Below are 27,950 nucleotides of genomic sequence, written 5' to 3' on the forward strand. Positions count from 1 at the left end.
AAAGTACTTTCTATCATTAACGAGTGCGGTTAGCGACATTAGTATTTGCACAAGATGCTGAAAACACGTATAATTCACAATATACATTTTAAAAACTTTGGTAGAAGGATTCACATTAGTTAACACTTGACCATAGATGGATGCTTCACCTTTATTAGGTACTATAGATATATTCTGTCATCATAAGGCTATGCCATCATTTTTCTTTTCATCCTCTGGCTGAAGGTTAAGCATCGGGTTTGACCAGGCTGTCAAAGTCTGTAAAGTGGTAATGTCTCTCTGCTTACGTCCACTGTTACTAATTTCCTGAGAATTCCATGAGCTCTGAAAATGTGCAAGTCTGTAATCTAATAGCAAAAACCTTCAGGGTGTAACTTCACCAGTATGTGACTGTCTTGACAACCTAGAGCATTGCTTTATCCAAACTATTCATACAGACATACTGATTTGGGTTGTTGTAGCTGGCATGAACTTATGTAGATAGCCAAAATTGCACAGATGTCTTGTTGGACCATAAATCTATCAATGTTCTGCAGAACTTTGGGAAGATGGATCCATATAAGCCATTTAGGTCCGTAGAACAATGTTTATGTAATGGAATATTGCCCATTTTGGGGACTTTTTACAGGTCTGACGAATCTGTCTTAGGAGGTATTGAAATGATATGTCCAAGGATTATGTTGCATCAGTAGCTAATGACCAATAAGACAGGCCATCTTGTATGCTACTGCCGAAATCAAGGCTGCGCCTCGTCCACTGCCTTCTTCTGATTGGATGAAGGTGATGTCACATCTTGGTGTCAACTTCTTAACAGCTGTGTGGAACTTATCCTTAAAGCTGAAAGTAGAAGAATTGTTGGTGTCAACAACTTTTATGATCATAAAATAAACAAAAAAAAATTGAGATAAGGAAATTGGTTCCAACCACTTGGATTTACAAATTGAGAATTGGTCATATTATGTTTGACTGTGATGTAGACCACTAAATAAGTTAACTTACGAAGGGTGAAGTTTGTAGACAGATCCGTCCACTCCAACTGTGATCTTGAGGATGTCTTCTCCCCGATTCTTATGCATACGACTGAGGACTCCAGCAAGGCCAGCTCCACACATGGCAGCTGCTCGAGTAGACACGCTTTCACATGCCATACGCACTGCATGGCAGTCTCCCAGGGTGGGCTGTAGACCCAAAGTCCGCAGGAGATTGCAGGTTTGCTTAAAATCTGAAGAGTCTCTGAAAATAAGAATCAGAAAAAAATAAAAATGGGGGCTACAAGTAGCAATCAGGTGGAGATAGTAGCAAAAAAAAAATATAAAATATTCCACTAGAGGGACTAATAAATAGGAGTCCCTCATTTGGGGTTACTATGAATACATAAGCTATAAAGATCTTGTCTTATTTTAGAGAATCCTGCTTTTTCATGCACTTCAAAGACAGCATATTTTAACATGCACCATGTAATGCTTAATTTCTCCACTAGGGGGAAATTGTAGACTTGTAACCAACAGATTTGTAGTGCTGGCATGTCTGCAGATTTGTTGCGTCAGTGTCTCTGCAGAGACGGCGACTTACTCACCGCCCCAGCCAGGTTGCATCCTTCCCTGCACTCCCCCATCCATTTACGTGTGTTGCTACCTCCTTCCACTCCCGGGCCCTGTACATGCTGCACAGTGCTCCCAAGAGTGCACCTAAGATGCTCTTAAAGGGCAGGCACACTATTTCTAGGAAATGCCTCTCAGCCTATGGCTGAGAGGAATTATATATTTAAGGGATCCACCCATTAGGGGAGGTGCCTGTGAAACGCCTCTAGTTATTCAGTTGGTCTGCTACCTAGCTATTTGCCAGGTTCCGAGCTTCCGTCCTGTTAACCCTGTGTCCGTCTCCGGTACCTGCCTTCCCATGCCTGTCTGCCCCTGCAGTGCCCACCAATCCTGTCCGTACCTTCCTGTCCTGTCTGCCCCAGGCACCCCGCCTGTACCCGGCTATTCCTGAGTCAGTCAGCTGTCCTGGGGGTCAGCTGCCACAGTCCTGGTCAATGCCCTGGGAGTGGTGCCTGACGTCCGCCTCGTGGTGGGCGCTTAGTTAAGCCCCTCCCTCTAAAGGGTAAGCCTGGGGTTCAGTGGGTCCACTAATCTCACTCACTGCCTCTACACCAGTTGTTACCATTACAAGACTACAGTCTCAGCACTAGACACTCTTTGATTGGCTTTTTATCAGATAACAATTTGCAAAGAAAGAAACTGACCAAAGCAAACAACCCTTTTAAAGTTCAAGACTGAGAATTCATTAGTAGAAATATAAGGTTTTTCTTTATTACCCTTCTATCTGTGACACAAACTGCGTTTCGAAACTTCCTCTTGTCTTCAGTTTTTCAGAAGCTTCTCCTCCGAAAACCAGATTCTCATTCACCATCTTCATCAGGACCAGTCTGACAAGTTCCCCCATATACTTGCCTCCAATCATCTTTTCATAGCTATACCATGAATGAAGTAAACAGTGAGGGTGTCAATATATCAAGGTCACCATTGAAGAGACCAAACCATTTTAGCAAAAAACAAAATTTCTCTTCAGATAAATAGATTTATTTTGTATTCTGGCAATACCGTAGATACGCAAAATTGGGTTGACCCGACCAATTATTCCCTACCAATTATTGGCATTTGTTATTGTAAACTACTAAATATGGCAATAAAATTATACATGTAGACAATCATGCAGAAGAGGGTTGTCCCAAACTGATGACATAGTGCTAGGATAAGTGATGGTGATCGTAGTGTTGTGACGTCCACCAAAAGTTTGAACAAAATGATCACTTAGACTAGAATAATATAGTGTGTCCTTACAGTTGCTGACCAGGATTCAGGGAGCCCTCGTCCACCACTCGATCGTACTCGAGACGGAAGTCTTCTATTTCACCGGTGTCACCAAATGCACCCCACTCTGTATTGACACACATACGACCTTCCTCTCCTTCCACCAGTTCCACGTTGCACATCTCTTCCATGTAACAGGCATTGCACCCAGTTCCTGGAAGAACAAGAGACCATTAAAATAAATAAAGGTTAACATCTTTAAGGCTCCGTTCACATCTAATTCTTTTAAGGGTGGTATACATGGACACACAGTGGTATATGTCTCCTACTGAAAACAAATCACATTCTGAACAACCCTAGAAGTAAAAAAAAATTGTACAGACACAATCATGTTCACAAAGGCCCATGGATCTGTTTGGTGGGTACATCAAGAGTTTCTGCTGTTTATGCTGCTCGTGTTCAACCATGATCTAAGAACCGAGTCCTAATTATATCTCGTCAAATGACGGGAATCAATAACTTAAGAAAACAGAGATATTTAGGAAAGCAACCAAGCCTACAATTCTCATATATCGCACAGAGGAAGGGCAAGTGCCCCGAAACAGATGTCTACAAATGGAGTTCTTTTCCCTGTGGAGCGGACTCTAGTTTGGCTTTAGATTCTATGTCATGTGGCAAGGCTTCTTAAGAGGTTGATATTGCTATCTCCAATAGATGGCAGAATAGACTCTGCCATCTTCTTTGCATTCCTTTTTCCCAGAGAGCATTGCTTGGCCTATAACAAGCAATCAACATATTGGACTAAAGCCGCCCAAACCTGCCAATATCGATAGGGTAAGCTGATTGTGTAATGCGAATGAGGACCTTCTATCTCTCCCCAACAGATGATGTAGAGGGAAAGAAGGATCCATCATGGAGCTAAGGCCGCTTTCACACTTGCGTTGGACGGCTTCCGTTGCTATTCGCTGCCTTGAGGAATTCCGGTAACCGTTGCAGGAAACCGTTTTATTCCTCATAGACTTCTATTAGCTACGGATAGCAACGGATGGCCTTGCGTTGCATCCGTCAGGCGACGCTGCGTTGCATCCGCCTGGCAGATGGAATGCTGATTGTAGCGTTTTTCTGCGCTTGGCGGAGTGTAAAAAAAAGAAAAGGCAACCTGCAGGAATCCGTTGGCGTCTGTTGTTTTTATAATGGACGCCTATGGTGACGGATTCCGTTAGAATCCGTCATTTGACGGATTCCATTAACGCATCCGCTTTACACAACTGCGCATGCCCAGATGTGTAAAGTCAATGAAAGAAGGGAATTTTGTTTACTTACCGTAAATTCCTTTTCTTCTAGCTCCAATTGGGAGACCCAGACAATTGGGTGTATAGCTATTGCCTCTGGAGGCCACACAAAGTATTACACTTAAAAGTGTAAGGCCCCTCCCCTTCTGGCTATACACCCCCAGTGGGATCACTGGCTCACCAGTTTTAGTGCCAAAGCAAGAAGGAGGAAAGCCAATAACTGGTTTAAAGACCAATTCAATCCGAGGAAACATCGGAGAACTGAACCATACCACATGAACAACATGTGTACCCGAAAAAACAGAAAAACCCCGAGAAAACAGGGCGGGTGCTGGGTCTCCCAATTGGAGCTAGAAGAAAAGGAATTTACGGTAAGTAAACAAAATTCCCTTCTTCTTTGTCGCTCCATTGGGAGACCCAGACAATTGGGATGTCCAAAAGCAATCCCTGGGTGGGTAAAAGAATACCTCATGATAGGGCCGTCAAACGGCCCTCTCCTACAGGTGGCCAACCGCCGCCTGAATGACTTATCTACCTAGGCTGGCGTCTGCCGAAGCGTAGGTATGCATCTGATAATGCTTGGTAAAAGTAAGTAGACTCGACCAGGTGGGTGCCTGACACACCTGCTGAGCCGTAGCCTGGTGCCGTAATGCCCAGGATGCACCCACGGCTCTGGTAGAATGGGCCTTCGGCCTTGAGAGAACCAGAAGCCCAGTAGAACTGTAGGTTTCAAGAATTGGTGCCTCGAGCCCCCGAGCAAGGGTGGATCTGGAAGCTTGCGACTGTTTACGCCGACCAGCGACAAGGACAAAGAGTGCATCCGGGTGGCGCAGGAGCGCCATGCGGGAAGTAGAACCTGAGTGCTCTCACCAGAACCAACAGATGCAAATCTTTCTGAAATTGATGGACTGGACGAGGACACAAAGAAGGTGAGGTGATATCCTGATTGATATGAAAGTGGGATACCACCTTAGGGAGAAATTCCGGAACCGGACGCAGAACTACCCTGTCCTGGTGAAGGACCAGGAAGGGAGTTTGTATGAGAGCGTTGCTAGCTCGGAAACTCTCCTAAGAGACGAGACCGTTACTAGAAGGCCACTTCCCGTGAAAAACGGGAAGGGAGACATCCTTCAAAGGCTCGAAAGGCGGCATCTGGAGAGCAATTAGAACCTTGTTCAGATCTCAGGGCTCTAACGGCCGCTTGTACGGAGTGCTGAGAAGACAAACTCCCCGTAGGAACGTGCGTACCTGAGGAAGTCGTCGTTTCTGAAAAAATACAGATAGCGCTGAGACTTGTCCCTAAAGGGAACTGAGCGACAACCCATTTTCCTACCTAGATTGCAGGAAGGAAGGAAACATAGACGATGCAACCGGCCAGGGAGAAACACCCTGCGCCGAGCACCGAGATAAGAACATCTTCCACGTCCTGTGGTCAATCTTGGCGGACGTTGGTATGCTAGCCTGTCTCATGGTGGCAACCACGTCCTGAGGTAATCCTGACGACACTAGGTTCCAGGACTCAATGCCACACCATCCGGTTGAGGGCCGTAGAATCCAAATGGAAGAATGGCCCTTGAGACAGCCAGTCTGATTGGTCTGGTAGTGCCCCCGGTTAGCCTACCGTGAGGCACCACAAAACCGAGTACCACACATCCTCGGCCAATTTGTAGCGACGAGGATGGTGCGGCCGCAGTCGGTCTTGATCTAGCGCAGTACTCTGGGCAACAATGCCAGAGGTGGCACCTAAGGTAGCTGGAACTGCGACCAATGCTGAACTAAGGCGTTTGCCGCCAGAGCTCGATGATTGTGAAACCGTGCCATGAAGCTGGCACATTGTTGTTGTGCCGTGACGCCATTAGATCGACGTCCGGCCTCTGTCAGCGGCGCCAGATCTCCTGAAACCCGTCCGGGTGAGGAGACCATACTCTTTCGGCCACACCTCAGCGACTTAGGAAGTCAGCTTCCTAGTTTCCACACTTGGGATGAATTGTGGATATGGTGGATGCCGTGTCTTCCACCCACACCAGAACCTGCCGGACTTCCTGGAAGGCTTGCCGGTTGCGCGTTCTTCCTTGGTGGTTGATGTATGCCACCGCCGTGGAGCTGTCCGACTGAAGTCGGATATGCTTGCTTTTCAGCCGCTGTTGGAAGGATTGTAGGGCAAGATACACTGCTCTGTGTTCAAGAACATTGATCTGAAGAGTGGACTCTTGCTGAGTCCACGTACCCTGAGCGCTGTAGTGGAGAAAAACTGCTCCCCACCCTGATAGACTCGCGTCTGTCGTAACTATCGCCCAGGACGGGGATAGGAAGGACCTTCTTTTTGACCAAGAGGTGAGAAGAAGCCACCACCGTAGAGATTCCTTGGCCGCCTGAGAAGAACGACGACTCTGTTGAGGGACGTCGACTCCTCGTCCCATTGGCGGAGAATGTCCCATTGTAGTGGACGCAGTAAAACTGCGCGAAAGGAACTGCCTCCATTGCTACCATCTTACGTAGGAAGTGCATGAGGCGTGTCAATGTGTGCGACTGGTTCTTAAAGAAGAGCTTGCAGCCCGTAGTGAATGCTGTTTGTCTAGCGGCAGCTTCACTATCGCTGAGAGAGTAAGAAACTCTATGCCTAGATATGTTATCGATAGGGTCGGGGTCGGATCTGACTTTAAAAAGTTGATGATCCACCCAAAACTCTAGAGAGTCTCCAGCGCAACGTTCGGGCAGTGTTGGCATGTTTCCTAAGAGAGTGCCTTGACAAGTAGATCGTCTAAATACGGGACCACAGAGTGACCCTGAGAGTGCAGGACTGTGACTACTGCTGCCCTGACCTTGGCGAAGACCAGTTGGACTGTCGCTAGCCGGAAGGTAGAGCTACGAACAGAGGGTGTTCGTCTCCTATAACGAAGCGTAGAAACGCTAGTGCTCTGGATCAATCGGCACGTGTGGATAAGCATCCTTGATGCCTAATGATGCTAGGAAATATCCTTGGGACCTTGAGGCGATGACATGGCGGAGGGATTCCATCCGGAACCGCCTGGTGTCCACGAGCTTGCTGAGCATTTTTAGATCCAGAACGGGACGGAACGGCCCGTTGTTATAGGTACCGCAAAGAATTTGGGGTAAAAACCGTGACCTTGTTCCTGAAGAGGAACGGGGGTCATCACTCTTTCTGCCTATAGAGTGCACCCTGTTTGCAGAAGAGCAGCGGCCCGGCCGGGAGGTGGAGAAATTCTGAAGAATCGAGTTGGAGGACGAGAAGTGAGCTCTATCCTGTACCCGTGAGACAGAATGTCTCACACTCAATGGTCATTGACCTATGGCAGCTAAATATCGCCAAGGCGGGAGAGCCTGCTACGGACCGAGGCCGCAAGTCATGAGGAAGCCGCCTTGGAAGCGGGTTTTCCGACTGTCGCTTTTTTGGGCGAGACTGAGCCCGCTAAGAATCTTAGCTCCTCTGATCCTTTTGAGTCCACCTTGGACGAGGAAAAATGGGACCTGCCCGAGCCTCGAAAAGGCCGAAAACCCCGACTGCCTCTTGCTCTGTTGGGGTTTGTTGTGTCCGGGCTGAGGAAAGGATGAATCCTTACCCCTGGACTGTTTGATGGTTACATCCAACGCTCACCAAACAGTCGGTCAGCAGAAAAAGGCAACTGGTTAGGCAACCTTTTTTGGAAGCAGAATCTGCCTTCCATTCACTTAACGAGCAGACCAGGCTCTGCTTAAAAACACGGAGTAGCGGAGGCTACCGCCGCACGGTTCGCAGAGTCCAGGACAACCTGAATCGCGTAAGAAACAAATGCAGACATTTGAGAGGTTAAGGATGCCACCTGCGGCACAGATGTACGTGTAACCGTGTCAATCTGTGTAAGACAAGCTGAAATAGCTTGGAGTGCCCCAAGGGAGAGAATGCCGGAGCCAACGGTGCGCCGACAGCCTCATAGATGGCTTTCGACCAGAGATCCATCTGTCTGTCAGTGGCATCTTTGAGTTTGCAGTTCCATCTCCCACTGCAACTATGGATCTAGCTACAAGCCTGGAGATTGGAGGATGCCGCTCGGGACATTGGGTCCAGTCCTTGACCAAGTCAGGGGACAGGGATAGCGTGTATCCTAAGCCGTTTGGAGAAGCGCATATCTGGATAAGCGTGGTGTTCCTGGACTGCCTCTCTGAAGGCAGAGTGGTCCAGAAAAATACGTGAAGCTGACTCCTCCACTGGAGGAGTTGTGAGAAATAACCCACATTCTATAGATGGACGCTATAAGATTATTTACTATGGCGTCACAATCAGGTGTATCCAGATTGAGAGCGGTCTCAGGATCAGAATCCTGAGCCGCTACTTCCGCCTCATTACACAGCGAGTCCTTCTGTTAGGACCCTGATGAAACCGAGGCCGCTCATAGCGAGCCCACTTAGGCTGTCTGGGACTGACGTCCGTGCAGAGCCGTGACTCTGGGATGCGTGTGACATTCCCGGAGCTGTTAGTTATTCACACTGAGGGGGGCCATGGATCAATGATTCAACAGTGCCCATCTTGTGAGAGACATGTCCGGACTGCTAGGCTTCTAGTATCATAGCCATAGTCTCAGAAAAACTGTCAGTAAATACTGCAGACACCGTCCTCATCCCCTGGCCATTAGTGCATACAATGGGAGTCTATGTACCTGCCGGCCGTATAGCCGTACATGCTGTACCAGCTGTATAGAAAAACATGTGGTTCTGCACCTTTGTTTTACACAGAGAATATGCTGATAACTCCTCCGCATAATCCAGGAGGGTATATACAACGTGCGACCAAACAGTGCAATGTATATAGTACAAGCATATCTATAAGTGCACTTCTGCACTAGTGGGGTTAGCACCACAGGTGCTGCTTAACGCCTGTTACAGCGATTGTGTGACTATCAGAATGCCAGGGTCTTCCACACTTGTCTCTGTATCGTACAGAAACTGACACTAATGGCTGCCGGTGTCCTTGTAGAGAAGGAAGCCGTGGGCGTGCCTGAGAAAGTGCGGGAATTGCACACAGTGAGAGGGGTGGAGTATGCAAAACATACTCCAGCTCTCAGCTCTGCTCTTGCAGCGTCACGCCCCTACCCTGACTGTCAGGGCTGTGGGCGGTAACGAAGGGAGACTAGGCCCAGAAGCCGGGGACTCGAGTTAACAGCGCGGCCGCCGTAAAAGCGCGGGCCGCGCTGAAGTCCCCGGCGCACCACAAGTGCCAGCCGCGCCGCAGTCCCAGCGGCCGGCGCGACCGCCCTAGAAGTGGCCAGCGTCCCGCCCCTCTCCTGACTGGCAGGTCTGGGGGCGGGAACGAACTAAAGCAGGCCGCAAAAGCCGGGGACTCGAGTTATCAGCGCGGCCGCCGTAAAAGCGCGGGCCGCGCTGAAGTCCCCGGCGCACTACAAGTGCCAGCCGCGCCGCTGTTCCAGCGGCCGGCGCGCCCGAGTCCTAGACGTGGGCAGCGTCCCGCCCCTCTCCTGACTGGCAGGTCTGGGGGCGGGAACGAACGGAAGCAGGCCGCAAAAGCCGGGGACTGTAGTTATCAGCGCGGCCGCCGTAAAAGCGCAGGCCGCGCTGAAGTCCCCGGCGCACTACAAGTGCCAGCCGTGCCGCAGTCCCAGCGGCCGGCGCGGCCGAGTCCCATAAGTGTGCCTGCTTCAGCTAAGCTGAATGAGGCTATGGCACAGGCGCCGCAGCGCTGATGTCCCCCGGCGCACTACAACACCCAGCATGCTGCGGTGTGAGCGCCAAATGCACGGGGACACAGAGTACCTTGAGGAAGCAGGGCCATGTCCCTGATGTACTCCGCTCCATCCAGCATCTTCTCCAGGGGCTGTAGATGGAGCACGGTCTCAGTGCCTGGAGACCGGTAAATCCCACTTCACCCAGAGCCCTGTAAAAAGGGATGGGGAAGGAATCAGCATGTGGGCTCCTGCCGCCGTACCCGCAATGGGTACCTCAACCTTACAAACACCTCCGACATACAGTGGGGTGAGAAGGGAGCATGCTGGGGACACTATATGTGTCCTCTTTTCTTCCATCCGACATAGTCAGCAGCTGCTGCTGACTAAAAAGTGGAGCTATGCGTGGATGTGTTGCCTCCTTCGCACAAAGCACAAAACTGGTGAGCCAGTGATCCCACTGGGGGTGTATAGCCAGAAGGGGAGGGGCCTTACACTTTTAAGTGTAATACTTTGTGTGGCCTCCAGAGGCAATAGCTATACACCCAATTGTCTGGGTCTCCCAATGGAGCGACAAAGAAAAAACTATAACTGATTGCGTCATTTTGTACGATCCGTAGCATCCATTGTGCCACTATATGCAACGCATCCATTGCATGTGTCACACAACGCAATGCTACGGATCCCGTCCAATGCAAGTGTGAAAGCGGCCTAAGCGTTCCTATGTTTGGAGACGTCAGGGGAAATAGCTGTCATCTGAACGATTATTCGGCCAACAGCTATCTAATGGATTTAGGAAGGTACAATATATGGCATTCAACAGCATTTTACCACACAAACTACGGTAACTATATGTGCATGTAGCTCTTTGAAAGACAAGTCCAGCAATATCTTTAAATGGCAAGCTCGTTTCTCCATCACTAAGAAATCGGCATTTGAATTAATATGCAACTGGCTATAGTAGATCTAAAGCCTCTGTCATTCCAGCTCTATTCCCCGCCTCCTGCTTCACTTACAGCTTCTTTGTCCGAAGTCACAGAGCATAGAGGCTATCAGCAGGCGGAAACTAAGCTGGGTGGGGAATGGAGGAGTGGACTGGCCATGTAAGGGTATGTGCGCACGTTGCTTTTTACCTGCTTTTTTGCTGCTTTTTCTTCTGCGCTGTTTAATGCCAAAATGGATGTGTTCTTCTATTCAAGCAAAGTCTATGGGAATTTGGGTTTCTTGTTCACACTATGTTGTTCAAAATGCTGCCTTTTTGTGGCAGAACTTTGGTCAAAAACTCAGCTTTGCAGTGCAAAACCCAAATGGCAAAAACAATTGACATGTTGCTTCTTTGAAAAGCTGAGTTTTTGACCAAAGTTCTGCCACAAAAAGGCAGCATTTTGAACAACATAGTGTGAACAAGAAACCCAAATTCCCATAGACTTTGCTTGAATAGAAGAACACATCCATTTTGGCATTAAACAGCGCAGAAGAAAAAGCAGCAAAAAAGCAGGTAAAAAGCAGGTAAAAAGCAACGTGCGCACATACCCTAAAGGTATTTCTTGTTGTCTTTGAAAGAGCTACAAGTGCCTATAAATGGTTTGGGGGAAGGGGGAGGTTTTGGGAAAATCCTGCTGACAGTTTCTCCATAAATTTTCCTATAATGACATGGCGCTTTCCACAAAAAAAAAAAATGAATGCAGACTTACCTACTATCATGCCAACTTCACAACAGTGATCTTCATAGTAACAGGAGATCATGGTGGCAACAGTGTCATTCACCATAGCAACAACATCCATTTCAAAATCCTGGAGTGGACAGAGATAACATTACTATAATTACACGAGAACATAAAGACAACAGTGTAATGTGTATAGACAGCATAGAAAATTAACTATATTCATATACTGTATGTATGTGATTGTCTATAGTGAATGAGCTAAGGCCCTGATTCATCAAACTGTTTCAGGCAGCTCTGCTAAACTGGATAGAGATGGGGAAGAATGGGCGTGAAAATGCCCGCCCGTCAAATTCATCAATAGTGATGCCATGTTTTATGCCAGCAATGTTACTCCAGGCCCCGAATAGGGTAGTATTTCTGCTGAGGTGCACGCCACTAAGCATGCGCCAAATTCATTAAGTGATGTGAGCTAGGATGGGAGGAGTGTCACCGAGCAGAGGGTTGGTTAGTGAGACAGGCCAGGAAGAGGGGTAGTTCTGCAGAAAGGTTCCAGATGTGAGGACATGCTTTGTACTAGGGTCCTTCTGGGAATCGGGAGGAATCCTCCGTTGTGTCTTGAGCCTATGGCTCACCTTGTGATGGGCATGGTATAGCCGTCCGAGGCAGCAACTGGACACGGGAAGCCACGGAGCCAAGAAATGGGGAAAAGCAGAGATTTAGACTCAGCTGCTGGAAGGCTAACACCCAGGGCAAGAGATAGACAGGAAAAGTATCCAAAAAAACAGCGGAAGCAGAACAGGATTGAAATGGCCATGTCTGTCCAGAAGATTGAAGATCGATTAAACCAGTTGTTGTTTGCAAAGATTCTCTCTGTGTGATGTGTTGCCCTGCTATGTCTATGACGGTGACCGGCTGTGGGGAGGTGGACGCTCCTCTGAAGACTGAAGTAAGTGTCGCAGCCCCCGTTCGGGGCAGAACCCACACACACTAGCTCAGCCTGTTCAAGTCCCCCTCGGCCTAGCATTTACTCCCTTCTACAGATATGCGCCCCCTATCTAATGTGTATAGTGTACCGCCCCGCGGGCTCGGCCGGCTGCCGAGCCGCTCGGATTCGTGCTCGTACGGTAGGTGGCTCGAGATCCTCACGGACCCGGGGGTCACGTCGCTCATCAAAGGGGTTGGCGCTACACGTAGGGACTTCAGTGGGGAGTACCACGGCCGGAGCCGCAGTGGTTTGTAGGGAATTTAAGTTTGTGACGCCACCCACGGGTTGTAGTGAATGGATGGACACCACCGCTGCCGTTGACTAGGCCTCCCGGGGACGGTGTTGCGCAGCTTGATGTTGACCCCTCCGTGGGTAGGGGAGTGAAGGTCCCGGGGGCCTGAGGGAGGTGCTGAGGCGAGTGGATGTGTGCGTGCTGGGTGATGATGCGGTGCGGCGCGGTGTGCGGCCCGAAGACATTGGTGTACTTACTATGACACAACACACTGGAGTCTCTGGTTAACCAAACGGGGTGATGAACGGGACCCGCAGCTGGCTGCAGCTTCTCCCTTAACAGGTTGGTGGTTTCCGCCTTTCTCCTGCACCTCCTTAATGTGAATCTTATGACTCCTATGCCTAAGCAACCGTAGTCCGCTCCCCGGCTTGCTGGAAGTCGGGAGAGCCCTGTTTGCCCGCAGACGCTGGCCCTTTGAGTCTCTATGCCTTGGCGGTGGCTTTACCCTAATGGTTGGGCTGTTGTCTTCAGTCGGGTCTTGTGTGGGAAAGGTCCTAAAGTCCAGTCCTCAATCAGTTGACTTGACTCAGCCCTGTTGGTTCTGGGTTTCGTACTGGGTCTGAGTACCCTTCCTGGTGCTCCGGTTTCCAATCGGTTGCCTGGTTCGGTACCAGTGGGCCACCGCCCAACCCCGGTCCCTACGGTTTTACCGGCTGTAATCCCAGCTCCTGCAGGCGGCCACCACCGTCTGCCTCCTTGCCAGAGGTGACTGGGCTCCAACCCAGACACCTAAGTAGACTATTGGCAGGCCTGGTCACAGGTCTGCCCTTGAGCTCGCCTTCTCTCCTCCACGGTCAAAGCTAATCTCCTACTCTCTCTGCTTCCCACGGGGAACTGCCTCCAGGCCTGTGAACTCCTCGGTGGGCAGAGCCAACCACCTGGCTCCACCCCCCTGGTGTGGACATCAAACGTGGAGGGAGGTGACAAGGGTTTTGTAGTTTGGCTGCTGTCACCTTTTTAGGGAGGGGGTGTGTGCATGGGACTACCTGGGACGACCTGACTAGTCCAGGGCGTCACAATAGTTGTTGCTAAGAATCAATTGTTAAGTATAGTACTGTTTGAAATAGATTGTTGGTTTTCTTATGGAGTCGTCGTCCCGTTGTGGCCAGCCAGCATCAGCAGCAGTATGTGGCCTGCATGGATCCACAATCCACACAATTCAAGTCCACACACCCAGCCAGGACAATCTAGTTCATGTAGCGTGCCGGAGGAACTAGAGTCAATCCCTTGCCCACGACTACCATCTGACGCAACTCTACAATAACACCGCATCTCACCCCTCGTCTCTTGATGGCATCTCTCAGCAGTCCAACAACATTGTTCCCCTCAGCACCAGAAGCTTTGAATCCTTTGGTCCAGTTCAGGAGGATACCCTATAGAGAACATATACAAAGAAATTCACTATTAGCCTTTCTGCATAATATATAGGTAACCCTAAAAACACAATATGCAATATATATGATAGTGATGGCTTCACAGCCCCCATACACAATAGAAAATAAACTGACCATTCTCTGCATTTTGGCATGACTGGTTGACCATCTAATCTCTATAGGGACTTCCCAACTGTCCCCCCATGAGTTAAGCTGAAGTCAGAAGTGGCTCCTCTTTTTCCATTGAATACACATGTTCACTTACTCGAGTGTGCATATGCTATGGGGACACTGGACACTTTTAGTGACTTTTTGTCCATATTTGAAGCATATTAAAACTGGTTCACCTTGTCGATATCCTCATGCCGGACCGGGAAGGAGAAGGTAAATCCAAGGGGCAGTTTTTTGTGTTTCATGTTCTGCTGGTCCAGATAATCTGAGATACACTCCGCAATGTAATCAAACAGCTGAAAAGAAAACACCTGGTTACTATAAAAGTTAACACAATAAAAATTCTACACCTGTTTTTTGGAGTACTTTACCCTTGTAGGACTCTTGTCCGATTTCACACGGACTTCAACATTGATTATGCATCTAAATTCACTAACAATCTGCATCATATGCACTTGATTTGGGTTTTGCTAATCCTTGTTCACAAGGATTGATTGATGGAGACTAACTTTGTTTGAGGGACTGAGATGGACTCTTTGTTGCTAAGCATCTTGATGGCATGGGTGACAGACAATCCTGTGGTGTCAGCTATAGAAGGTCACAGCGTCTGGCTGCAGAAACTGCTCCCTGACCTTCTATCATTCCTGCTTGGTTTTCATCCTTTTCCCTTTAAGACTCAGGGGTGTTGTTCAGGGTGTTAGCTGCTGTTCATCAGTACTTTCCTTGTCTATATATACCTTCACTTCCTATTACTGGTGCTGGTGATATTTGATACATCTTTATCAAGTCTTCAATGCAAGCAGGCGGCTTGCATACATCTAGAGCATCTTGGTGGTTGTTGCAGCTTCTCTGCCTGAGACAACTAGAGATAAGTTGTTTGTGGTTTTCTCCCTGTCTGTTATCCCTTTGTGTCCTTTAGCATGTAGTAGGGTTGACGATGAACTCATCCCATCTGCTCCCTACCTAGGAACTCAAGTGCAAGTGCTGGGTCAGCCTAGGGTCAGGTATCCAGCTCAGACCATAGGTGTGGAACCTATCTAGGGTGGTGAGGGAACCCAGGGCCCAGTGGTAGGTTTGGTCAGGGGGTCACCCTCTCCCCCTTATGGAGACACATCAGATACATATTAAACAGGTATTGCAGATCTTGAGGGATAAACTGTATGCCAAACTGGAGAAGTGTGTTTTCGCTGTCTAAGAGGTACAAGTTTTGGGATACCTGTTGTCTGCTTTGGGTTTTTGGATAGATCCAGAGAAGGTCCGTGCTGTACATGACTGGGATGGTCCAGAAAACCTGAAAGCGTTACAGCGCTTTCTTGGGTTTACCAACTTTTACCGGAAATGTATTCAGAATTATTCAGTAATTATAAAGCCTCTCACTGAGATGACAAAGGCACAGATTTCTCTAACTGGTCATAGTCCGCCCAGCTGGGCTTTTTCCCTTTTTAAAAAGATGTTTTTAGATATACATGGTTGCTACCACGAGCAACTAGCTGTCACTATATGAATGGATGTAACCATGTATACCTAAGCTGCAATGCGCTGCACATGAGGTAAGGGACATAGCTAATCAGGAGAACTATACTACATTTCTAATTGGAGGCATTTATTATTATTATTATTATTATTATTATTATTATTATTATTATTATTATTATTCCTAGTACATATTGGGATAGGATCCTAAGTTGGGGGATACCCCTTTTAAAGATTTTAACCCAAAATACTTTTCTATCTCTTTCTATATTTTGGTGTATTGATGGGTGGATTGGGCAATTTAAAATAACTATTACTTATTTTCTTAATACTCCACCAATATAACCCAATGCTGTGTTCTTCCCATACATGTCCTCACCATCTCAGCAGTTCCCGTCATGGCATCCTCAGGAATCGAATACATCTTATGTTTGGTCTCCACTTTCCACTCTCCATCTAGATCCTCCCCTACTTTAACCAACATTACTCGAAAATTAGTGCCACCGAGATCCAAGGCCAAGAAGTCTCCAACCTCTAAAAGAGTCAAAAGGAAAATAGGGTACATGAGCAAACTGAAACTTGCAAGATTTCTTCTAGTTACAAGTTAGAACATCTAAGTCACTGCACTATTAAAGGGGTTGTCTGGGAATGTTATTTTAGTGGTTTATCTGTAGGATAGGTCATCAATACCTGATCACAGTGCGGTGAATCTATAGGGACGGAGGTGCTGCACCCGTCACACCCACCATGCAGATGGAGCGTTTCAGTGTAGCTTCTCAGCTAAGCATTTCCACCTGCCGGGGCACTAGGGGCAGCTGATCAGAGGTGGTGTAAGGTGTTGAACCTCCACCATACTGTTGATGTATCCTAAGGATAAGCTATTAATGTAAAAGCCCACAAGAACACCTTTAGAATGTAACCACAATTCATTGTATGTGTAGCGCCCCACGGAGCAGGTGCATTTAACCTACTCATCACCGGGCCGTCGACTGTCATTGTCATGGCCGGCCTAGCCCGGCTCCGTTGCCCTGAACAACACAGAAGATGGCTGGGGAAGGGATGATGGGAGTAGTGGAGAGGTGTTTGTTGTGACGCTACCTGTGGTATGCGGCCAGGGAATGGGCTGCCGCTTCTGTCGCTGTCCTCCGGGGCAGATGGTAGTAGCAGCCAGGGATGGTATCGCTCTCCACAGGTAGAGCGGGCCCCAGGGAGGATGATGAGGGGAGCAGTAATGGCGATGGGGAGCTGCAGTACGGGTAATAAAGAGTCAGAGTCTATAGTTGTGGTTCCAGGTTGTTTACTCACTTTTGTGTGATGCCGCTCACCCAGGTAATATCGGTCACTTGCTATGATGGGTTCCATCGAACCCGAATCCCTTTAGAGATCAGTCCGGTTTGGTGTTCAGTGGGTTTCTCCTTATAACGCCTGTCTGTGGATCTCCTGGCTTGAAGCTACATGAGGACCCGAGGTTTCACGAGATGTACTCTTGTCCCTATATGCAGGTGCCACGGTTCTGATGTGGGGCTCGGCTTGCAGCAAGACCCCGGCTCCTATATGGCACTGTGGTGTCAGGCGCTGAGTGGTCAGGGAAGCTTGAAACTTCCCTGTCCAGGTAGATTCTGGAAAACCAACGTGAAGTATGATCTTCCTTAGGGTCCTGCCGCTCTGCATGGCGTCGGTTCTGTGGGGAGCAGAGATCACTCTCCCCACGGCAACCATTGTGAACTTCTCCTCCTTCACACCGGAGCACCTGTAAGACACGTCTGCTCCGCTGCTCTCCTGCTGGAGAACTCTCTTAACTGTTGTGTTGGCTCCTGACTCCCCTTGGTGGCTGCACCTCCCCCTCCAAGGTCCTAACCTAGTGAGACTGGGGCCCCTGTTGAGGGCATCCTGTAAATGCCTCTCTGTCGGCAACCCCTTTATTACCCGACCCTAGCCCAGTCCCCAGTGGGAACAGGACAACCTGGTGTGTATTTGAGTGTGTAATGTGGTGAAACTGGGACTGACCTCCTCAGGAACCGGGTTTAGCATTACACCCAATGTTGGGTGAAATACTTTGTGGCGACTGAAGCCTCAGGGGCGCCACATGTGCACAGATCCTTTAAGACAGCAATATGTATAGTCGAGGACAAGCAAATTAGCGGGGTCAGAGTTTATATGTGAGGATGCTGAGCGAGGCGTCACAAAGCTCTGTTCTAGGTGAGACCTAGGGGTGACACAAAGAGGCAACTGCCAGAATTTTGTGATCAGATAGCGATTATACAAAAATTCTATCTCTTGTATTTCATTGTTTGCAGACTCCCCTTGTAAACTGCCAAATACTGTATATTAGACTGTTGTTTTCTGACCCTACCAATATCGGCATCTTGGCTGACAGGCTAATATGTATGGGTGCCTCCCATCTCTTCCCAAAAGATAATTTAGGGGGAGATAATCATCTTGCATGCTCAATTCCGGGAAGCTGATTTTGTTCTTAGTGAGATAGGTTGCTGCCAAAATCTGGCAGCATTTCTCTAATAGGGAACTGATTAAAGCGAGTGTTCCTGCATATATAGGGGTTGGGGCAAGGTAGCTGCTCATCGGCCAAGTGGTCTGTCGGCCGACAGCTATTTATTGTGTATGGGGGGCTTTAGATTTGTACTGCTGTTAAACTGTGACATTATATAACCTGCCATTACTGCACACCCCTCCCGCTGAATGGTCAGACACTTTGCACAAGAATAAATAAAACAAATGGGAGACAGAGCAGGAATCCTCATGTCACTGTGCCTGAAGGTGAAGGACGCAGGCAGAGGAGCCGCACTGAGCCACTGTTTGATCAAGGCCTGTGTTTGCTTTCAGACTGGTGACAAACCCTGTGTGCAACAGAAATTTGCTGTATGATGTGAATATCAGATCACCTCTCGAAAGCTAAAGTCCACAAAAGTGGTGTAATGACTGAGGACATTGCCGCTGGTTATACCCGGTTAAGGCCTCCTTGTAATATGTGATTCCACTTTCATCTGCTTTTGAAAGGCATTTTTTTTCTACTAATGAAAGAAAAGATTGTGGAAAAAAACTTTTTTTTTAATTTTTTTGTCACTTGCCATAAATATATAATATTTGTTATCTTATGTAAATGTGGCGCCCTAGACAAGCCAGGGGCCACAGAGAACAACACCTACACATCCCACACTCCCGGTCAGGCACACCAAAGTCAGACAAAAACCCTTGTTGCCTGCCTCCATGGGCTGATGTCCACACCAGGGGGTGGGCCAGGCGGTTGGCCCCGCCCACCGAGGAGTACACAGTCCTGGAGGCGGGAAAAGTTTACAGTTGAGAGTGGAAAGTGGAAGGAAGGAAAGTGGTAGTAGAGCAGACTGAAGTTGGTCCGGGTGTGTGGCCCGGATGGAACAGCAAGGTTGGCAGACGGTGGTGACCGTCTGCAGGAGTGGCCTATCGGAGTTTACCGTAAGGACCGTGGACGGGCGGTGGCCCGGCGGTACCGGACCGGTACGCAAAGAGAAGCCAGCACCATCCGGCAGGGGCTTACGGACCCTGGCAAGGCTAGGAGTCGCCGTGAATTTGCCAAATCCGTTATCGAAGGGAACCTCCTGGGTTTCCCAGCAGCCAAGTCCCGACAGAAGGCAACCGTCCAACCGAGAGAGGGAAACACAGTCACCGCCAAGGCTAAAGTTCCCAGGGCCAGAGCCTGTGGGCAAAAGGGGCTCCTTCAGCACCCATCCAAGCTGGGGAGCGGGTTACCGGTGGGAACCCATTGAAACCGTTACACTACATAGGTGCAGGGAAAGGCAGTCACCATTAACCTGCCGGGAGAAACAACGCCGCAGCCGTCTGTGGGACCCGTCCATCCAGCCGTGTGTTTTACCGAGAACTGTGTCCTCATCATTGGCTGAGTGAGTACCACCGTGCCGTGCGGCACAGCGCTGCCCCCGCGACCCTGCACCTCACCAGGCCCCATAACCCGCCTGCCATCCATCCCTACCCCATCACCGGGCCCCGGGACAACCAACCCCCTACCCACGGAGGGGAGACCTAACATCCAGGCTGCTCCCTGTCATCGCTCCCGGGATCCCCGTCCAGAGCAGCGGTGGTGTCACGAATATCACCACAACCGTGGGTGGCGTCACGGACAATAACCAAATCCCCACCATCCAATCCCCACCCTTTTCACTCACGGACGAGGAGCACCACTCGAGTCCCCGGGATCCGGCCCACCGCTCGAGCCACCACCGAGCAGCCGCAGCAGCCGCGGCCGGACCCGGGACTCCTCCGCCCGCGACATAAATGCTGCTATTTTCCTAAATTTGTTGTTTATTTTTTTGCTCCTGCACCTCTCTATTCCTGGGATATGTCCTCCCCTTCACTGTATAGAAATCTTTTTAGTTAGGCAAAGGTCCTCAGTAAAGGCCCATTTACACACAACGATATAGCTAACGAGATATCGTCGGGGTCACGGTGCTGGTGAAGCACATCCGGCCTCGTTAGCAATATTGTTGTGTGTGACACCTTTTTGCGATCAGTAGCGATCGCAAAAAGGTGTCAAATCGTTCGTCGTGTACACGTCGTTCATTTTCAAAAAATCGTTCCTCATTTGTAACGCAGGTTGTTTGTCATTCCTGTGGCAGCACACGTTGCTATGTGTGACACCGCAGGAAAGAGGAACAACATCGTACCTGTGGCCGCTGGCAATGAGGAAGGAAGGAGGTGGGCGAGATGTACCGGCCGCTCATCTCCGGCCCTCCGCTTCTATTGGGCGCCCTCTTAGTGAAGCCGCTGTGACGCCGAACGAACCTCCCCCTTAAAGGAGAGATTGTTCGGCGGCCACAGCGACGTCGGTGAACAGGTAATTGCGTGTGACGCTGCCGTAGCGATATTTTTCGCTACGGCAGCGATCACCCCGTGACACGCCACCGACGTGGACGGGTGCTATCGCTCGCGACATCGCTAGCGATGTCGCAGCGTGTAAAGCCCACCTAAGACTCTCATAGAGAAGAGTTGATGACCACGCCCACTTGGCTAAAAAGACTGTGGAGAGCAAATCTCAGGGATGGAGAGGTGTAGGAACAAAAGAAAAATAATGACAGATTCAGAACTGCAGTGCTACAGCCAGGTAAAAATAATTAAAGATTTAAACCTGACCACATTCACTGACTTCTGTAGGAGATTGTTGTGGGCATACTCTGTGATCTCTGTGAAGGTTTCTAAGCAGGGAGGGGAGGACGTGAGCTGCGACAATCACTTATTGGGAATGATGGAATATTATCAATAAATATATGTGCCCGTCATTGTAATCCTGGATCTGATGAGGAGTTGGATAATTGGCATGCACACTACCGTAGATGAGGTGCTAGTTGTTTGGGTTGAGAAAATCCCAGATATATTATAGGAAAAACACTGCATGCTCTAATTTTGCCAAAAATTATGAAGAACTTTTAATAGTGAAAACAGGGATAGTTGAACATGGGACCAGGTGAAAAGCGACTAACTGATGTTTCAGCCTTTCTGGCCTTGTTCCCAGGGTCGCGGTCATTGGTGGTCCATGATACATCTGGTGATTCTGAAAAATGTTGCACTAATGTCCTTTTCAGTCTTGGGTTCGCCAGCACACCAACGAGCCTAGGCACGGGAGTGCTAGTGTCGCGCCTAGGGATATGGGGTACTCGGTCCCGGGCAGTGTCTATCTTGGGAATTTCACTGTATTGGCCATTGCCCGGTTCCGTGCCCTGGGCCCTTTTTGTAATGGGGGTGTATTTACAGGGGATTAAATTAGTGTTCATACGTGACGCCACTTACAGTGTTGCGGCTATATGGAGGGAGCCGCCACTGCAAAATGTCACTACTGAGGCTGGTGGTAATTGCAGCCTGGGTGGTACGCCCTCCGCAAGCAGGGCTGGACCCCAGAGAATGGGTGATGTGACGGGCGTCGGAAGAAGGTAGTCCACACAGTAGTTTAGTGCAACTGGTTTTTACTCCCTGCTTGTTGGTGGTAACTGGTTACCCGAGGCCGGCTGGTTTCACCTCCAGGTCCCCTTCTTTCCAGTGCCAGTGTAGTAATCTGGTACCTTCTTCCCCTGCACCTGTCTTTGGTTAATGGATCCCCGTAGCGTAGAGCCACTGGGGGTCCCCGTCCGGTGGTTTGTCCACTTCTGTCCGCCTGACGGTAACATGAACCCTGTGGGGTTGGAGTCTCTAGTCCTGTCCCCAGTTCTCCCTTTGCTACGGAGTCTTCGGATTCTTAGGGTCAGCGAGGTCCTTCATGCTCCCCTCGCTGTGCAGGTGTTAACAGGCCGGCTTGGAGCTTCTCTCTGTTCTACGGTCCTGTACCCCATCGGTGCGTAGTTCTGGGAGTACTTCACCGGCAACTACCCTCCTAGGTACCAGGTTACTGTCAACCCCATATCAGTACCTCTCTTCACCTCCACCTTCACAACTCAACTCTCTCAGACCAACTGACTCTCTGTCCTCAGTCCTCCCCTCCCACCTGGTCAACTAGTGGACTGGACTGGCTCCACCTTCTATTGGTCCGACCCTAGCCCTGTACCATTGTATGGGGGATTGTTGGGGAAAACTGGGATTACCTGGAGTTTTTGTGTGTGACCGGCACTGGTCTTCCGGGGACCTAGGGGGGTAGGCCCTGCATCCTGGTGGGGATGCAGAACCTTGTAGCACCCTTATGGCTTTAGGGGCGCTACACTAGCGGACCCAAGACTGAAAGGGACATTAGTGCAACACTTTGCAGAATCCACGGATGAACCATGGACCAGCAAAGTGTTGCACTAATGTCCCTTTCAGTCTTGTATCCGCCAGCACTCCCATGCCTAGGCTCATTGGTGTGCTGGCAGACCCAAGACTGAAAGGGACATTAGTGCAACCTTTTTCGGAATCACCGGATGTACTACGGACCACCGATGACCACGACCCTGTGAACAAGGCCACACAGGCCGAAACATCAATTAGTCAATTTTCACCTGTTCCCATGTTCATCTATCCCTATTTTCACTATTAACGGTTCTTCATGGTTTTCAGCAAAATTAAAGTGTGCATTTTTTTTTTATGAGAATCATACCTACAGAACAGAAATGTCAGCGTGTTGTGGTCCTCCATAGCTCAGTGAAAATTGCTGATTTTGTTTTATTTATTACATATGGTGACATTGAAAACTAACATAAATACAAAGAATTCTAAAAACAATATTTTACATAAAAACTTGACAGAACACCTTTTTCAGACACTTTCCCTTTCTGTGTTTCTGGAAAGAAATTTCACTTTTTCTGTGATGGTGACAACACCTAAATACTGGTTACGTTATATAGATGATGTTTTCTTTGTGTGGCAGGGCACAACAAGTGATTTAAAATGATTTACAAACCAACTAAATAAAAACAAATTGGATATTGCTTTTACTTAGTCGTACAATCACACAGCTGTGGAATTTCCGGACATTAAAATTGAAAAGGACCCTTGCTCACAATTACAAATTGATGTATACAGAAAACCCAGAGTTGTAGATTGCTTACTGAAAGCCAATTCTAGCCATCTACTGTATTTACCACATATACCACAATTAAAGCCATCCCAGTTGATGAGTTCCTCAAGATGAGGCAGATCCTCTCATCAGAGGAAAAATTTGACACAAGCATCAGATTTAAAATCTTGGTTTCAAGATAAGGGGATACAGTAATCGTTGCATTCACAATGGCTACCAAAGAGTCCAAAAAAACAATAAAACAGGACACACTATTGCAGTGTCACGCTGTACTATGCAGTGTAGCTTCACAGTGCAGTAAGCAGGCAAACCCACAAGATACCAGTAGAGTAGTCAGTAAACCGGGTCAACAATAGGAGATCTTGTCAGTAGTACAGGGATAATAAAATCATAATCAGGTGATCGCAGAGAGTCGATAGCCTGAAAGTCATGTATACAGCCAAGGGAGAGACTGAGCCGAAGTCGGGAACGAGGATACAGGTCAGATGTCAGGAAGTCCAAGTAACATACAAGGGTGGAGAAGACACAGGACGGGATCAGACAGATAAGGCTGGGAGAACGGGCAAACAGGACCGGGTAGTCAGGGAATGGGATGGACAGAGGAGGACACGGGTCAGAACAAGGTAGCTGGGAGGCAGGACAGAGCGGGTAATTCACGGGAGCCAGGCACGCATGCTGCAGAGCAGCGACTATCACTGGAACTGCACCGGAGGCATAGCTCCAGGATATAGCATTGAGATATCCGGAACAAGGCAGAATGAAATTAACCCCACACATGACCAATAACCCTGAGAGGGAATACCAGTCATGGCTCAGCGGCGGCCAAGCCAGGTCATGTCATGGAGAAAAAATTATTCCACATGCTATTGTTTGAAGATATATATTGTCTTACATCTAGACCATTGGAAGTCCGCACAAGGGAACATATACGAGATATCTTGGCTGCAAAACCAGTTATGGTTGAAACACAACTTTAAACTATACCATGACATGTGTCAACTATTCTATGATTGTAACCTAAGTCCTTGACCATATAAAATGTGGCATTAGGGGAGAGAGTATCAAATGGTTCTTAAACCAAAGAGAATGTAAATAGATAGTTGAACTAGGTACTATGGCCCCTCATGGCCTCAAAGAATTAGGCTTTTGCTCCTTCCTTCCTTATTAATATTCTCCCATTTTTACGCCATCTCATTACATCTTTTAATTGTGAGGCCCTTTATGATTTTTTACTAATCATAATGGCTCCCTTAATGAATATAATGACCAATAGATAACCTTTAAAAAATAACTACAAAGAGTTTATCAAAGACATATTTTACATAAAAACTTGACAGGAGACCATTTTCAGACACTTGCCCTTTCCATGAATTCTCGAAATAAATTTCACTTTTTATGTGATGGTAACAAAACCAAAATATTGGGTCTTCATCAGGGACTAACAAAACATTTATTTATTTTTTTTCATTTTATGCCTTTTAATTGAAAAAGCTTAAAAAAAAATGATTTTCCCCTTAACTCTTCAGATCTGATCTGTGGTTGGAATTTAGGGATCTGTTCTTCAGTCTGAAATTAGAGAGTCTGATGTGGAGTTTCAAATAGGGCTTGGTCTGGGGTCTTAAATTAGGGGTCTGGGGTTTGATCAGGGGTCCGCCTCATTTTAGAGATCTGGTCTGGGGTCTGAATTTATTTAAAAGTCTGTTCTGTGATTTGCATTAATGTAGGTGTGTGATCCGAGGTGTCAATCAATTGAGGGATATTGTCTTTTGTCCGAATTTATTTAGGGGTATGATCAGAAGTTTGAATTAATTTACAAGTCAAGTCTCGCATCTGAATTGATTTTGGGGTCTGGTCTCGGGTATGAATTTTTTTATTGCTGTAGATATTGGAAATGGCTGCTGAAGTGAGGAGTCAAAGATGTCTCCGAAAAGGAAGATAACATAGTGGTGAGTACTGGGTGAAGAAGTTGTCAACTGGATTTCTAGAGGAGATGTCCACTCTCTTGCCATGTTTCTTATAGTAAATCTCATACTTATATACCATAATAAATCTTTGCACAGCCGAGGCCTAAATGACAACAAGATGCTTCCATTCCCCTTGTCAAGTTGGTGTGTCCCTATACTGACAAGTCCAGAGAACCATGGTCTATGCAATCTACACAGGAAGCATCATAAATTTTAATGGGAAGTAACTAGCTCCAAAGTCAAATGTAAATGGCATTTCTGCTATATTTTTGGGGCCTGAAATTTTATCCGAGCCAGGGGCTACTGGAAAATCCTCTGGGGAGCTGATTGCCTTTAAGTCAGGGGTCCCCAATCTGTAGCTTGGGAGCCACATGTGGCTCGCGGGCCCATAATATGTGGCTCGCGGGCCCATAATGTGTGGCTCGCGGCTGTCTTCCAGCTTGGTTGATAAGCACCAGGTCTAGCAAGCAGCTATGAAGAGCAGGTCTCCAGGTCATTACTTTTGTGAATAGCCCTGCACAGAAGAGCAGATCTGAATGGAGGTAGGAACCCCTGGATCTTGGTGTACTACCTCAGTGTGATGATTTCTGTGGAAAAGCTTTGACTGTCATTATGTAGCGCCCAGGGAAGGGGGTACTCGGTCCCGGGCGGAATATACCGTTAGGGATGTCACTTTAGTGGCCGTTGCCCGGTTCTGTGCCCTGGTTCTCTTTTTGTAAGGAGGGATGTATTTACAGGGGAGATAATAGTTAATGTCATGTGACGCCACCTGCGGGTTGCGGTTAAGGATGGAGAACCGCCGCTGCTAAATGTGGGTACTCCCAGAGCTGGTGGTGATTGCAGCAATGGTGTTAGGCCCTCTGCAGGTAGGGCCGTGCCTGGGAGATTATAAGGGGGCAATAACGGAGACCACACCAGATTGTCTTTAACAGTCTCTACTCACTCAGGCCCTTGTATTACTGGTTCAGGTCCTTTGGAGTATCAGTGCCAATGTAGTGACCCAGGTTGCTCTGTCCCTGGCACTCTCTATTGGTTGGGTCCCCATAGCGTGGAGCGTTTGGGTCCCAACTGTCCCTTTTGGGGTACAGTCTCCTTCTCCGTACAGCGGGCAGTGCGGACCCTGTAGGGAGGCAAGTGTCCGAACCCCGATCCTAGTTTACTGGTGATGCCCCCGATTTATTTGGTTCGGTGAAGTCCGTGAAAGTGTCTTCACTGGGCAGGTATTTATCAAGCCGGGTAGAGCTGGTGCCTGATCTAGGGCCCTGTGCCCCGTGCGTGCTCCGGTCCCAGCAGTATCTCCGGTACCAGACCTGGCGACCTCTCTCCTGTGCCCCCGGGTCACCGTTGCACGGACCTAGCTCAGGCACGTCCGCATACCTCTCCTATGTGCTACACTCTCTAGACTCTCTCCAGACTGACTGCTGACCCCTCCCACCAAGCTGGCTAATCCCAGGGACTCGTTCCTTTCCATGGCGTCCATACCCTTACATAGTTAACCCTCTATGCCCGGTGTGGAGTGGAGAACTTAGGATTTTGGTTGTGCTTTGGTGGTATCGGCACTAATACTCCAGGTCCCAGGGGGTAGGTCCTGCATCCCCTAGAGGATGCAGTTCCCCTGTAGTGCCGTGAGTGACTCAGGGGCGCTACAATTATACTAGTAATGGAGACTCTGAGGGACACTACTGTGAGAAGGGCAGGAGCTGGATGTGGCCCGCGACTCTCTCGTAGACCTTAATGTGGCTAGCAAGATCAGAAAGGTTGTGGACCTCTGCCCTACAGTCAACGTGATTTCTATGGGTTGAAGAAAATCAGTCATATTCAGTGATTTATTACATAAAGTGCCATGTGACATGGAATATTTTTATTGATGGTCTCTAGATAATCTTTCTAGGTCATTGTTTATGTTATATCACATTGCCCTATACTTCTTACCAGAGCCATCCGGTGTGGAGCGCACATAGGTGGGTAACATTTTCACACTGGCCTCTTCATTCGTCTCCAGGTGAAGACCTCTTTCCATCTCCGCCTGTATTCTGCTCATAAGGACCTGCAAGTCTTCTTCATGAAGCTTGAATTCAGATAGCATCTGCTCCACCTACCGAAGGTGAAGGACAAGGTCAAAAGATAGGAAAACTGGGTCAGGAAGATGCAATTTCAGCAGGGGGTCTACATGTAATCAAAACCTGTCTGTAAATAATAGGGCATTAAACCACCACTGAGTTTTACTTTTCCAGACATGTCCCTCATATCAAACAGACAAAAAAAAAAAAGACTGACTGCACTCCTCAACCTGACGTGTGAACAGGTGCATAACTGAACATGACATAAAATACAAAAAAACAGTTTGCACTCTGATAATGCTAAAGTATGGAAAACATGAATATGTGAACATGGACCTGCATTACTGCTAAGGAAAATCTGAGAAAAATGAGATATTTAGCATATAGAAATGGCCATTTGTATATCTGCTCAGTTGCCCCTTCACGGCATATCTCGTAACTGGGTACCTAACGCTATTCTGAAGCCTCTCTCTGGGTTAAAAACCTCCTGTGTATGGGCACGTAGGAACCTGCTATATAGGATAAGATTACCTGTGGCAGAGAGAGGCTTCAGCATAGTGTCAGGGACCCAGTTACGAGATATGCCGTGAAGGGGCAACTGGGCAGATATACAAATGGCCATTTATATATGCTAAATATCTCATTTTTCTCAGATTTTCCTTACCAGTAATGCAGGTCCATGTTCACATATTCATG

At 48.2% G+C, this 27,950-nt stretch overlaps 1 protein-coding gene across 1 annotated transcript; it reads right to left on the reverse strand.

Moving 5' to 3' along the window:
* GCK (glucokinase) lies at nucleotides 1-27,282 on the reverse strand. The gene is made up of 9 exons (XM_075342959.1): nucleotides 27,127-27,282; nucleotides 16,121-16,275; nucleotides 14,445-14,564; nucleotides 14,002-14,097; nucleotides 11,475-11,574; nucleotides 2,844-3,027; nucleotides 2,318-2,473; nucleotides 1,000-1,233; nucleotides 1-837 (listed from the first exon to the last, which is right to left on the reverse strand). Exons 1-9 carry the CDS (start codon nucleotides 27,278-27,280, stop codon nucleotides 693-695), a joined length of 1,344 nt encoding a protein of 447 aa, XP_075199074.1. The 5' UTR covers nucleotides 27,281-27,282; the 3' UTR covers nucleotides 1-692.
* Between the last annotated feature and the right edge of the window lie 668 nt (nucleotides 27,283-27,950).

Source organism: Anomaloglossus baeobatrachus, chromosome 4 (assembly GCF_048569485.1).
Source record: "Anomaloglossus baeobatrachus isolate aAnoBae1 chromosome 4, aAnoBae1.hap1, whole genome shotgun sequence".
Lineage (NCBI taxonomy): Eukaryota > Metazoa > Chordata > Amphibia > Anura > Aromobatidae > Anomaloglossus > Anomaloglossus baeobatrachus.